The 13,837-nt window shown below is 45.8% G+C and overlaps 1 protein-coding gene across 1 annotated transcript in view; it reads left to right on the plus strand.

Annotated features, from left to right (window-relative positions):
• The first annotated feature begins 1,693 nt into the window (after positions 1–1,693).
• Positions 1,694–13,837, plus strand: part of AGO4 (argonaute RISC component 4) — a 30,874-nt gene continuing 18,730 nt past the window's right edge. Inside the window, exons 1-10 of the mRNA XM_090056911.1 lie at positions 1,694–2,075; positions 6,023–6,188; positions 6,753–6,873; positions 9,284–9,465; positions 10,829–10,965; positions 11,068–11,202; positions 11,411–11,498; positions 13,008–13,155; positions 13,249–13,368; positions 13,702–13,830. Of these exons, the coding sequence (XP_089913037.1) occupies positions 2,057–2,075; positions 6,023–6,188; positions 6,753–6,873; positions 9,284–9,465; positions 10,829–10,965; positions 11,068–11,202; positions 11,411–11,498; positions 13,008–13,155; positions 13,249–13,368; positions 13,702–13,830 (1,245 nt within the window). The 5' untranslated portion in view covers positions 1,694–2,056. The remainder of the gene's footprint in view (positions 2,076–6,022; positions 6,189–6,752; positions 6,874–9,283; positions 9,466–10,828; positions 10,966–11,067; positions 11,203–11,410; positions 11,499–13,007; positions 13,156–13,248; positions 13,369–13,701; positions 13,831–13,837) is intronic.

Genomic DNA, 13,837 nt, shown 5'->3' on the forward strand with positions numbered 1-13,837 from the left:
AGAGCAAGACAAAATATTTTAACAGTGTTCTGTAAAGCAAGGGTGTGGCATTATCAGGAATACTGGGTTCAGTCCAACTCGCATCATTACCAGAAAGTTTTTGCAAGATGAGAGTGGGTTCAAAACAGGGCAACAAGAATGACAAAGGGCCTGGAAAGAACTCCTTATCTGATGAGAAAATGGAAAGACAGGATTGTTTATTGTAAAAAGATGATGATTACGAGGGATTGATACAGGCAGAGCTGCTGGGAGCAATTTCAGCATATTTTGTCAAAATGGAACGTTTCAGTGAAGCCAAAACATTAATCAGAAATGGAAGAGGCAGATGTCATAGCAGGGCAATTACAATGCTGGTGTGCAGCGCAGGACATTCTGCTCTGCTTAAATTAGGAGTGAAGTAGTTTGAAACACTGTAGTCTGCATTACTCAGAGACAGGATTTGATCTTGGGTCTTCCCCAGTGACCTAGTCACCCGGCACATAGAATACGACACACTTACACGAGCCACTTAAGATAAAAAGTACATAAAATGGCAGATAGTGAAAACCTGCTATTCTCTGATATGAGAACAAAGGGGACATCTGATCAAATGGAGCAGTAAGAGATTGAAAACACATTTTTTCATGCTGTGGAACTCATGGCCGCAGCGCGTGACACCGGTCAAGAGTTTAGCAACGTTCACAAAAGGACTGGATGTGCACGACTGACGATATCAGAAGTTAACAGCTAACATTAGCCAGTCCTGCAAGTGCTATGAAACGTCACCTTTCAGACCAATGGTTTGACCTCAGCTTTCTTGTGCTCCGGGCTCCCTTTGGAAAACGCCAGCTCTTGGCTTTCATTCGCTTCTAGACTCTCGAAAAATACCAGAGCAAGTCTTCCATACTAAAGGCTTCAGGAAGCTCACAGCAGGGCATAACATCCTCGACTGCCTGAACTCCGATTTCAAATCTCTGGGTTTATCTCATCTCGTGAGTGGTGTGTTAGCATTGGCACACCTAACGATGCCGACATGGGGTGGGCAGCACCCTTAGAAAGACCTCACTGCGCCCGGTTGAGAATCGTGGCTCGCCATCTCACACCAGAGATCAGGAGCAGACCCCACGGCGTGCGCTAGGGCACTTGCCCCTCCTTTTATTCCTGCTCTGCCCAAAGTTTAAAACCACCCACCTGGCAACAGCAGCAGCGTTTCTAGTGGGGCAGCACTAAGGGAGTCAGCACACTTCGAGGCTCATTATAATCTACCTGGTCCTTTCCTAATGCTTCGATCCACAGGTGCTAATGACCCTCAACCCTCCTCAAGCGTCTCTATTTTATTATTGATCATCATTATTATCATCATCATTACAATTAATTATTAACCATCATTATGGACCCGTAATTATTACAACGATCAATTATTATAGTAATTGATTATTAATTATCATTAATATAGTTATTAATTATTATCAACCATTTTCAGTCGCGGCTAGCTACCAGTGTGGCCAGCACTGCCGGAGACCCGCTTTTCAAGGGTGTCGCAGAAGCAGCTCCGCCCCGCCCCGCCCTCCGGGGGTTTAAAGGGCCCGGCAGGGGGGCGGGGCCTGGCCCGCGGCGCAAGCACGCACGCGGCCCGCCCCCCCGTGACGCCACTCAGGTGACGGCGAGCGTGCGCGCGCCCGCGCGGGGGCGGGGCCAAAGGGGCGGGGCTCCCGCGCGCGCGCCCCAGCGGCCTCTTCCGCCTGCTGCGCCTGCCACGACTCCGGCCCCGCGCGGCGCGCTCCCGCGGCATCCTCGGGAGCGCGCTCCGGCCCGGCCCGGCCCGGCTCGGCTCGACCCCGCGGCAGGGATCGCTGGTGCCGCCGCCTGCACCCGTTCCGCTGCCCCCGGCCCGGCCCGGCCCGGCCCGGCCCCGCCCGGACTCAATATTCCCGAGATCAAGCGCTACGCGGCGGCGGCGGCGGCGGGGCCGGGGGCGGCGGGGCCCGGGGCGGCCGCGGCCGGGGGGGAGCGCGGAGAGGCCGCCTCCGCCTCCGCCGCTGCCGCTGCCGCCGCCGCCGCCGCCGCCGCCGCCGCCATGGAGGCGCTGGGACCCGGTGAGTGCGGCCGGGGCGCTGAGGGGCAAGCGCGCGCCCGTGCGGCCCCCGGAGACTCGCCCCTCGCGGGGCTCGCGGCGCAGGGGTGCTGGCGGTGCCTGGTGCCACGGTCCCGCTCCCCAGTCGGTTGTGATACGACGCGGTGGGGTTCATCGTGCGGTCAAGCGGCACTTGGGGACACGGCATGTGTGGTCAGGCTGGGCGGATCGGCGGCTGCCCAGCGCGCGGCGTGCTTGAGATGCGACACGGGCGGGCAAGCTAGGTGTATTGTGAGGTCCAGCCGTTTGTGACGTGACACGCGTGGCAAGGCGGGGTATATCGCGTGGTCACCCAGCGGATAGTGTGATCCAGATGTGGCACCCGTGGCCAGTAATGGTTTTTTGTGCATTCAAGTAGCAAGCGGCACAGCCGTGACATGGCCCGTGTGGCCGGGCTAGGCCCATTGCACCATCGACCAGCAAATGACACAATCGTGACGTGGCACGCGTGGCCGGGCTAGGTGTATTGCGCGGTCAACCAGTGAATGGCATGATCCAGTAATGGCACGCGTGGCTGGGCTAGGTGATTTGTCCGTTAAATGTGTGATAGTTACTTTGCACATGTGGCCAGTGTAAACTTGTGGTGCAGTTCACCAGCGAACTGCATGATATATGTAACATGTGGCAGGGCCCTCTGCTTCAGTGGGCGTGTTCGGTGACGCACCCGGGGGAGGTGGGTGCAGGTTTGTTGCTGCTCACCCGTGGGTCTGCATCTGGGTTAGGTGCCAAACCAGACCCAAGTGTTGCTAAGCCATGCTCTGCCGTCATTTTTTTTTTTTTTAAAGAGGAACTTCAGTGAGTTGCTAAACTTCACGAGGAGATTCACATGAACCCGGATGGCTTCCTGTGCTATGGGGCACCCAAACCACTGCCGGGGCTCTTTGCCTAGACGCATGCCTCGCTGGGGATACGTGACCCCAGTGGTCTTTGCTGCCGAGAGCAGTGGGGCTGGACGAGGTCCCTTCCAGCCCTAAACTTCTCTCAATCTAGACATTCGGTCTGCACTGGAATCTGTAGCAGAGACCATCCGGAGTCCTTAGCCAAGGAACTGTCACTCTGTGGAAGAGGAACAGTTTGGTAGCAGAAGCAGGCTTTTGGATTTCAGAAAACTAGCGTACATGCTGTACAGGCTTATTGGAAATATATTGCATAAATAAACACTGTCTATTTTTGAAGCTGGGCCACTATGAAAAGAAGCTTCAGACTATAAATTTAAAAAGTGCCTGGGCTTTAACCCAAAAAACAATTGACTTTGCAGCTAAATGTATTTTCCTCCCCTCCCCCCCCATTTGGAAAATTATATTACATGAAATTACGGTTAAGTATTAAAATGTGTGCAAGATAAATGTCTTCGCTTTGGTGAGGAAGTGTATACATTAGTTCCAGAATATCTTCCCTAATAGATGTGCATTCTCAGGAGACCAAAACATCTACAAATTCTGACTTTTGGTGAAATGCCAGCCTTCTCTGGAAAACCAAATCTATCCTCATCAATTCCAGATAAGGGGAGTTTGTTTGCAGGCGGGTTGGTGGAGGTGTTATTTTGAATGTTTGCAGTCTATTAATAGGGCTGCAACATAAAGTCACTACCTTCCTACTTCAGAAATAAGTCCTCTTCTATTTGTGTAGAAATGCTTCCTGTCTGTGGTAAGTGGGCTGGTTGGACTGCAGTTGACAACATGGCAAGAAAGCTAAAGCAACAGTGTAAGTGATACAGATACAAATAGATCCTACTGAAGCTGAATGGACAAAATTCAAATTACAGTCACGAGTTATACAAATTGTAGCGAAGCCCTAACTTTGTCCAGGAAATGGTATTTAATTTGTTAATTCTCAGCTTTGGCGCTCACTCAAAGACATTTTATTGTCATTTCTTAACAAAACTTGTTGATACCAAAGAAGGCAAACGGGTAAATATAGTTGTCATTTAATCTCTTTGAGCCGGTCAGCGCCCACAAAAGCTGCGCAACTTCAGACTAATTAGCACAGGATTAATGGATCATCTCTCTAGTATCCGAATAAGCACAGCAAACTTTGATTGCCCTTGGTGATTCACACTTGTCAAGATAACTGCGCTTTTAAAATAGCAGTAGTAATTTTTCTTAAGTTTAACTGTGGCACTGCACACTGTCTTTAAATGCAAACCAGTGTTCACACAGCTATGATGCCTGTGGTGTGTAGCATGTTAGCTGTCTACTACGAAGCCAGCGTGCTACTCTGTACAACTTGGGAGAACGGATGTATCAGATGGGCTATATATACCTGGTGCATCATCCTCTAAGTATGACTAGTACATAATGTTCTGACGTTGATACTCTCAGTTCTGTCATTTACATTGGTAGCTCTAGTAAAGGTTCGGGAGCCCCTAAATCAAATGTCAGTGGGATCTGGAATTGAGTTTTGATTACAAATCTCTTTTTGGTTGCACCTCTGTTTCTTCCCTTTGCCCCCCACCCTTTTTGTGTTTAATTTAGCACTTCTGTATTGCAGTCTTTTGACTGAAAAGGATGCTGTTATGTAAAATCCAGTTAAAAAAAGTCTTTAAAGCCAATACTGATAACACGTTTGTCTTAAGCTGTCCCAGCTAACGTTTTTGTGGCTTTACCTTCCAACTTTTCTGTTTTTTGTATGACTACACTAAGTGCTGTCAAATGAACAGGATATACTGAAAAAGAGATTTGTTCAGTTCCTTCCAGGTCAGGTGTTACTGGCTTAAAAAGAATAAGAATGATATAAAACTGATTTTCAAATTAAATGCCTCCCCCCCTCCCTTTTTAATAATAATTTCAGTTTTACTTTAGCACCTGGAGAATATTAGCAAAGATTACATTGGCTAGTTAGTACTTATGCGTGTCTTTTCTTTAAGCCTGTGCTATTTTTTTTTTTTTGGTAGAAATAATTTTAATAAATGTTTTCTAAACACTTCATAATGTAAAATGTTACTTTAACCAGTTCTGTTAACAGTTTTGTTAAAGGTGTATTGGTACTATTTTTTTTAATCGCACAAATATCTCATGAAAAGATGCCACACAAAACTCTTGCCTAGTACATTTTCTGGACCGTGATGGCTATGGCAACACTTCAACCCTATGAGACTATTTTCTTGTAACACAAAGCTTTGCCTTCTTGCCGTGCCATTACATCTTGGTTGTAGGAAAAGTACTATTTGTTCTTAATTTCAGTCCTTGTCTTGCAATTTGAAATCGGCTTTTGTTTTCATCAGGCTGACTAGGATTTTACTATTAAAAATATACTATTTATGTAGTGTAAGGGAAATTACAAGCTAATTTTCGATTTGGTCCTTTCTAAAAAGATACACGCATCTCATTTCTTTTTTAAAATAACAATAGTCTCAAATTCCAAGTTGGATCTGTTTTCAAATAAAAATGGGGCCTATGTTACTTGAACATGCCCAGGAATAGCAGTTGCTGAAATCCTAACTCTGAGCATAATGCATAAGAGCCTGTAATGGATTCAGTAAAATAAACTTTCATTGCTGTTGACTAACTAGCAGGCAGAGTACATATATCTATTGTACGTGTGTGTGTGTGTATATATGTACGTGTGTGTGTGTGTATATATATATAAATTGAATCCCACGTAGGACTTTGGTAACTTAATAAATCACAGTCTTGAAGTAACTGTCACTAGGACTTTGAGGATGAATTACAGCACTAAACTGTGTATGTTTTGGGCATATGTTGTTCTTCTCATTGTGGAAATCATTTAGAGCTCTCAAAGAGCTATGGAGCCACTCAGAGCACTTTCATTTGCAACCTGTTTAAGCCACTTCAGACTGTGCTCTTTAGCTCATCCCAAGGATTTTTCAGTCCACTCACAGTCCTGTACACAGGTAGGAGGCCACTGCTTTGCAAGTACATCTCAACTATATTTCTTTGACTTCCACAGGGCCTCCAGCAAGCCTCTTCCAGCCGCCCCGTCGCCCCGGCCTGGGAACTGTTGGGAAACCCATCCGCCTCTTAGCCAATCATTTTCAGGTTCAGATCCCTAAAATTGATGTTTATCATTATGATGTGGATATCAAACCGGAAAAGCGGCCCCGAAGAGTAAACAGGTAGGAATGCCCTCTTAGGACTTTTAAGAATCACTAACATAAAGAAACTTTGTTTTGGCACTTCTTCAGCTGCTTTTCATCTTAAATATGCTATGTAGGTAGTGGTTGCTTAATTTCACAATACCTGTGATGCAATATTTTTGTTGAAGAAAGCTATATTGAAGCTTTTACAATTGGACTGTAGGAGTGGGAAGCTCTGCAAAATAGGGAGCGGTCCTACCTTGGCCTTCAGGCAGCAGATCATCTGACCAGCTAGCATTTTTTCCCCCTCCATCTCTAATTTAACGCAGAGTGAATTTTGGTAGCTGCTGTTTATTCTTGGGATGGTTTTATGCTCTGTTCTGCGTGTACATTTCCTCTAGGTAAGTTCCGTAGTCTCTGTTCAGGTGTAATGGATATACTAGTAATCTGGATATATGTCACATTAGGTGGGCTTTTGTCTCTAGTAGGCTGCCGATTAGAAGAGAATGCAGATATGGTCAGTTACCATAATTGAGCTTGCACATGGCTGACTTTTTTTTTTCCTGTTCTCCAAATAAACTAAGTATTGTCTCTTCTCCTTAGAGAGGTAGTGGATACTATGGTGAGACACTTCAAGATGCAGATATTTGGTGATCGGCAGCCGGGATACGATGGAAAAAGGAATATGTATACTGCACACCCATTGCCAATTGGGCGGGACAGGGTAAGTACTATCATAAAAAAAAAAAATCTTTGCAGAAATAGTAAGACATTGCTGTACTGAGGCTGCTGCATGGCTTTATAAGGTGGGCTGGGATCTATACAGTGTTAAGATACTGATTCTGTTGTACTTGTTACCGTGGTTCAGACACCCATGTTCAGTGGCAGTAGGAGTGATGTGGGTGGGTATTCTATGAATTGCATTCTGTTTTCTCTTGGATCTCTCTAAGACCTAGCTCTTATATTTGATTTACACCCTCAAGGTGAATTTCAGTATGTAGTGAGGTCTTGAGTCTGCAAAGCAAAATTGCATTTAATGACAGGAACTTCCTTGATCTTAAAAGGTTGTTACAACCACAGAAAGGGCAGCAGTGTTGGATGCTTTGCTGTTGAATTACATAGCAGTTGTAGCCAGCAAGGGTGCTGTTCTGGTGGGACTGGGTTTATTGGGCATGTCCTAACATCCCATAAGTGATGGCTGCCAGGGCACATGCATGTTCTAGCAACAGCTAAATTAACACAGCAAGACTTGGCATTGAAGTTCAAAGTCATCATTTTTCAAGTATCCTTGTTGTGAATAATGTGACTTACTAAAGCAGTAAGGCCTTTGAATCATCTAATATTACTGTTTTACTTTTTCCATTTGTCAGTTTGGATAAAGAGAATAATTTAATTTTTTTTTAATGTTTTAAACTTTTTAGGCTGCCAATATTCCTTGGAAAAAATTGAATGCAGAGCAAGGAATGTTTTCATTAAATGATCAGATTATAATGGAAGCTTTTTTTCTTAATATTGGATTTTGTAAGATTGAATAGTTCCTTAATACTAACTTGTCTGATACTTGTATTATAGTAGCAATAACAAGTGGTTTTAGGGCTCCAGTGTTCTAGGTACTGGGCAAAGATGCTAGAAAATAATCAATATTCCGAGAAGTTTATAGTTTAAAGCAGGGGTTGACAGTCCCTGGCATGCATACCAGAGGGAGCATGTGAAGCCATTTCACTTGACACACCGCAGCTGGCCTGGGGTCTGGGCAGGCCCTTTGTACCAGCCATGGAGCCCAAGCTGCTTGCAACAGGTGTTGGGGAGGCTGCAACCAGCTGTGCCAGGGTCTGCGGAGGCCCAGCCTGGCCCATTGCCAGTGATGGGTGCATGTATCCCTTGGGGAAGCTGGCAGGGAAAGGCCCAAGACTATGCTGCCGCAGCAAGGATCAGACCCCCTGCAGCTCCCCTGCCATCCACCCCTGGCACACCAACATCTTGTAAGTCAAGGTTGCAGGAGTTTGGGGCACTCTGCCGAAAAATGTTGCTGACCCCGGTCTAAAATATGTTAAAACCAGGGGTTAAGGTTGGAGCGGGCATGTGATGTATACAAGCAAACTGATCAGGGTGATGGACTTGCATGATTTTTTCCTGGTTTTAATTTAAAAAAAAAAAAAATCTTTTAATGATGCTTGTATCTGATGTGGGAAATGGCAACAAAGGAAATGGTTAAACGAGAATGAGAGGGAAAAGGAACATGAGCATAAAGTGTATGGATCAGTAGTTACCAGATATTTCCAGTGTTTCTTGTTTGTTTCTCACCTGTTTTCCAGGGCAATTGGTGGGCTGCTTTTAAATGTTGATCTTTATGAGAATACATGTTTTCAGATTATTACCTTCCTGAGAGCCTTGTATTTACAACTTTTTAATTTAAACAGCACCTAAAGACTCTTACGGTGTCTTAGTAGTTCTTAGCTATGTGGCAAACAGAAGTGCATCCCAAAAAAGCCCTGATTTGAGTAAAACCTGTGTACTGCCAAGTGTCTTGAGAAACTGAATTCAGTTTCCTGTCCTCTCTGAGGGTCAGATAAGAAATTATACAGATGCAGAACTGAGTCCTGTGCACTCTGTGGACTAATTAAAATACTTATTGGGTACCACTCTGAGTCTCTACAGAAAGTGCTTTACATCTGTAAGTTATCTTTTGATCTTTTCTTCCTGTATTGATGAAAGCGTGGTGTTGACTGGCTCCAAAGAAAGTCCAGTTCTTTGAAGTCTCAAGTACCTGTAGGAGGTCAGGAAGTCCCTGCTGTGTTGCCAGCTTCCTACAACTCCTGATACTGTGGGTGAGAAACAAATGTTGATCATTGCTTAAGATTTGGATCTCACCATATGAACGTGTATGTGAAAATTAGGCTGATATAAACAGAGCCTCTGTCCTGGAGGGACTAAATCATGCAGTTTTACATTTTTATACAGTGAAGTTTGTTTACTATAAAGGTCCCTTAAATTATTACATCCTGGTTGAGATGCCTGTTCTGTAGACTCAAAGCAAGTCTACGAGAACAAGATGAATAATATACCATAACCTTGGGCTAAGGTACTCATTGTGTTATCATAAGTTTGTGCTTAATCTTGCTCTGGTTATTCAGGTGGATATGGAGGTCACGCTTCCAGGTGAGGGGAAGGACCAGACATTTAAAGTATCAATTCAGTGGGTGTCAGTGGTCAGCCTTCAGCTGCTTTTGGAAGCTCTGGCTGGACATTTGAATGAAGTTCCTGAAGACTCTGTGCAGGCTCTTGATGTAATTACACGACACCTTCCTTCTATGAGGTGGGTACTACTGATTGAGCTCTTCCTAATTGTGCCCATTTGTTACAATTAGTACAATGGTTCACTGCTCCAAACTAAACTACACCACTCTGAGGGGATCTGTTGTGTTTTTTTTGCCTTTTGATAGAAACTTGCATTAGAGGAGTAAGTGTCATGTGAACACAAGCCTTGTGGATCTTGTCTGTGGTTCCAACGGTGATTTTTTCAGTGGCATTTCTAGCTTGTTTATTTGTAGAATTCAGATGTGCTTCATATGTTAGCTTTAATTAACAGGGGTGCACCGACAGAGGTTTTTTGGGCCGATACCAATGGCCGTTTTTTTTAAGGGGTCTTATCGGCTGGTACTGATCCAGTTGCCGATATGTGGACCGGCACCTTGGAGAGCAGCCTGGTCCAGCTGGCAAGTCTGTTTGCTGGGGGAAGGAAGGGGTGTGGGGGGGGCAGATCAAGGCCCCTGTGGTAAGGGAAGGAGCGGGGCAGGGGCAGGCACTGCCCAGCCAGGGCAGAGCACAGGACAGCTGTGAGTGGCTTGTCTGGGAAGTTGGGGGGGAGACTCTTACTGCTGTGCACATCATGGGAGGCATGGGGCAGGGTGGGCTGCTGCTGTGGGCTGGAGCCAGGATGGTACTGGACTGTTCCTGGCAGGGGGTTGGGCTGGGCTGTGCTTGGGATGGAAGGCAGCAGTGCTGGGGCAGGGGGCTGCAGCCACCCCAAAATTCGCCGTAGCCCCCTCCCAGCGTCGCTGCCCACCTTGTGCACAGCCTGGTCCATCCCTTTGCTGGGAAGAGCCCAGTGCAGCCCCAGCCCGCAGCATCAGCCTGCCCTGCCATGCGTGGAGATCTGGGGGCACACGCCCCCCCATGCCCTCCTGGGGTGCACGGAGAGGCGGGAGCTGCTCCCGGCTCCGTCCCACATCTCGCCCCACCGTGACTGGGCAGCATCTATCCCAGCCCCACTCCCTCCCTCACTGCAAGGGCCTCTATCTGACCCCTTCCCCATAACAGACTTACCAGCTGGACATTGGCAGGCTGTGCTCTTGTGTGCTGCACTGTGGCTGCGCACGTGCATAGGGACACTTATCAGTGACATTGACAGTATTGGCAATCAGCTTTTTTTGGCTGATAATTTTCCTTATATCAGTGCCGATCCGATGTGGGACCAATGTATCAGTGCACATCTATTAATTACTGTTGGTAGAATGCTATAGAAACATTTAGTTAATTTTTAAACGCTATTGAAATGAGTGTACAAGGAACGTTGGAATCCCTGTTGCATTCAGCAGGACTTTAATGAACGCCTCACAAGCTGAGGGAGTACAATGAAGGGAATGATTTTTAAGTGTTAACTCTTCATGTTTCATCAGATACACACCTGTGGGTCGCTCCTTCTTCTCTCCTCCCGAAGGTTACTACCACCCTCTGGGTGGGGGTAGGGAGGTTTGGTTTGGATTCCACCAGTCTGTCAGGCCTGCCATGTGGAACATGATGCTCAATATTGATGGTATGCAAGAACTTCCATATTTAATCCCTAAGTGAGTTTTCCCCTTTCATCAAAATTAAATATCCTCTCCTCTTTTTTTTTCTTTTCCTTATTTCATCTCAGTATCAGCAACTGCATTTTATCGTGCTCAGCCTATCATTGAGTTCATGTGTGAGGTCTTGGATATTCAGAACATCAATGAACAAACCAAACCTCTTACAGATTCCCAGCGTGTCAAGTTTACCAAAGAAATCAGAGGTAAATATTGGATTTAAAGCTGCTTCTGCAAAATATTGGGAACCCTGTGAACAGTTTACATTGTCTTAACCAAAAGAGTTCATGGCCTGGGAGCACCCAAGAAGCTGGCCTTTTCCTTGTCACTCTGGCCTTTTTTTTTTTGCAGTTCAAATTGACTTCTATTATAATAATTCGATGACATCTGGTGTCTTTCTTCTTGGGCTCTCAGGTCTAAAAGTAGAGGTGACCCACTGTGGTCAGATGAAGAGAAAATACAGAGTTTGCAATGTTACCAGGCGACCAGCCAGCCATCAGACGTACGTACACGATATCTTAACTATGTGTGAGAGAGAGTGTAAAAGTAAAACTGAAGTGCATTCATTTTTATGAGGGTAGCCGATTCAGGAGCTAAAATATTCATGTAGCTTCTAAAGTAACTCCTGAATGCATTAAACTAGTTGGGACAATGCCTGTCGGCTCAGACTGCAGCTTGACTTTCCCACCATATTTAACTGTTAAAGATGTGCACTGGCTTTTAAATAAGTCTAGCTTAAAGCAGGGGTGGGCAAAATGTGGCCTGCAGGTTGGATCTGGCCCACTAGCTGATTGTCTGCGGCCTTCAGCTGCCCCTGGAGTGCTCCGAATGGGGCTGAACCCTGCCTGGAATGGCTCATGCACTGTTCCTGCCCGTACCTGCCCCATGCCCACTGTTGGCTTCGGTCTGTATGCATAGTGCTTCCGCATGCTGCAGCCGCCTGGGTACTGCTTGGCTCCCATCCGCTTTCAGCAGTGACTCCTCGTCTTCCTGTCCCTGCCGAGCCACTCCAGGGGTGTGGGGAAGCTGCAGTTTGGTGGCTCCTGCCCCAGCATGTGGGGCTTCAGCTCCAGACTGCCTTGCGCCCACCCAGCATGATGAGCAGCCACCTGCGGGTGGCCAAGTGGGTACAAGGTTATCGGGAGCTGGAGCCGCCCAGCTGCAGGTTTCCCCTACCTCCTGCCTGGAGTGATGCAACAGGGACAGGAGGAGGAGGAGCCCCTGGAGGTGGTGGGGAGCCAAACAGTACCCAGGCAGCTGCAGCAGCAGTGAGAGCAGCCCCGCCAGGAAGCTGTATGTGTGGGCTGGGGCTGGGGCTGGGGCAGTGCCTTTGGTTGGTGCAGCTGGGAGCACAGTGAGGGCTGCATGCGGAGCTTGGCCCCAAGCAGAATGCCATGCAGGCAGCTGTGGGCTGCATCGGGGAGTGGAGACAGAAAGCACCCTTGTCCCCCCACCCCAGGCCAGCTCCCAGGACCTAGTATGCAGGCAGCCCCTACACACATGTGCACCCTCCTCACATAATATACAAGAGTAAGACATTATTTGAGCTATTATGCAATCGCCTCTATATACATTACTCAAAAAAACATAAATCGGGACAAAAAATATTTTTTGAAGTAAAATTAAAATATATTATGTTAGATGTTTGATTTTTTTTTTTAATATGTTTTTTTTAATCTATAATTTGTTAAAATGATATCTTCTGAAATATTTTATGTGCGCAGCCTTCAGCAGCTCACCATAACTCGTTAAATGGTCTGCCAACCAAAATAATTGCCCACCCCTGAGCTAAAGTCACTTTTTTTTTTTTGACACGGCTGTTATAAATTCAGTTCTGTCTTTTTATAAAAACATTTTATATCTAACAGTTTACATCAAATAGAACTAATAACTGTTGAAAATGGGTGATCTTGGGGCCTTCACCCTGAATACATGCTCTGTATCACTTAAAAAAAAGGAGAGATCAACATTTTCTTGTGAAGCTTAATGAAAACATATGCATCTTTTATAGGTTCCCTCTGCAGTTAGAAAATGGACAGGCTATGGAGTGTACAGTAGCTCAGTATTTTAAGCAAAAGTACAGTCTGCAGCTGAAATATCCTCACCTTCCCTGTCTCCAAGTGGGACAGGAACAGAAACACACTTACTTACCACTTGAGGTAAAGGGTCTGGGAACTTCACTGCAGTTGTATTGTCACATATGCCTCTTATTTCAGCAGTAACATACCATCTGTAATTCTGTTGCTATACAGGTATGTAATATTGTGGCAGGCCAGCGATGTATTAAGAAACTAACAGACAATCAAACATCAACCATGATAAAGGCAACTGCCAGATCTGCCCCAGACAGACAGGAAGAGATCAGCAGACTAGTGAGTAATTATTATAGCTATTTTCCAAAAATCTTGCAATGTCTTCCCGTGAACTTTTGTTTTATATATAAAAAATTTTCAAGTTGTATATTTGCTTTTCCCTACAGAAAGTATTTTCATCTTTGCTATCTCAAATAGCTTCCACTGAACCATGGCAGCAGAAATCATGCAACTTTTTGCCCTTGATGAATAAGTAGAATAACCCCAAATTATGGAAGTTCAAGAAACTGATCTTAAGGGTTCTGGTTTGAACCACTCTGAACTAATTATGCAAGTAAAGAGAATCACCTGAAACTTTAAATATAGCTATGAGTGTGTTCTTTTCCTTTCCAGGTGAAGAGTAACAGTATGGTAGGTGGACCTGATCCATATCTGAAGGAGTTTGGTATTGTTGTCCATAATGAAATGACAGAGTTAACAGGCAGAGTATTGCCAGCACCAATGCTGCAGTATGGAGGCAGGGTGAGTT

Source organism: Crocodylus siamensis, chromosome 7 (genome assembly GCF_052110815.1).
Source record: "Crocodylus siamensis isolate JL-2025a chromosome 7, ASM5211081v1, whole genome shotgun sequence".
NCBI lineage: Eukaryota > Metazoa > Chordata > Crocodylia > Crocodylidae > Crocodylus > Crocodylus siamensis.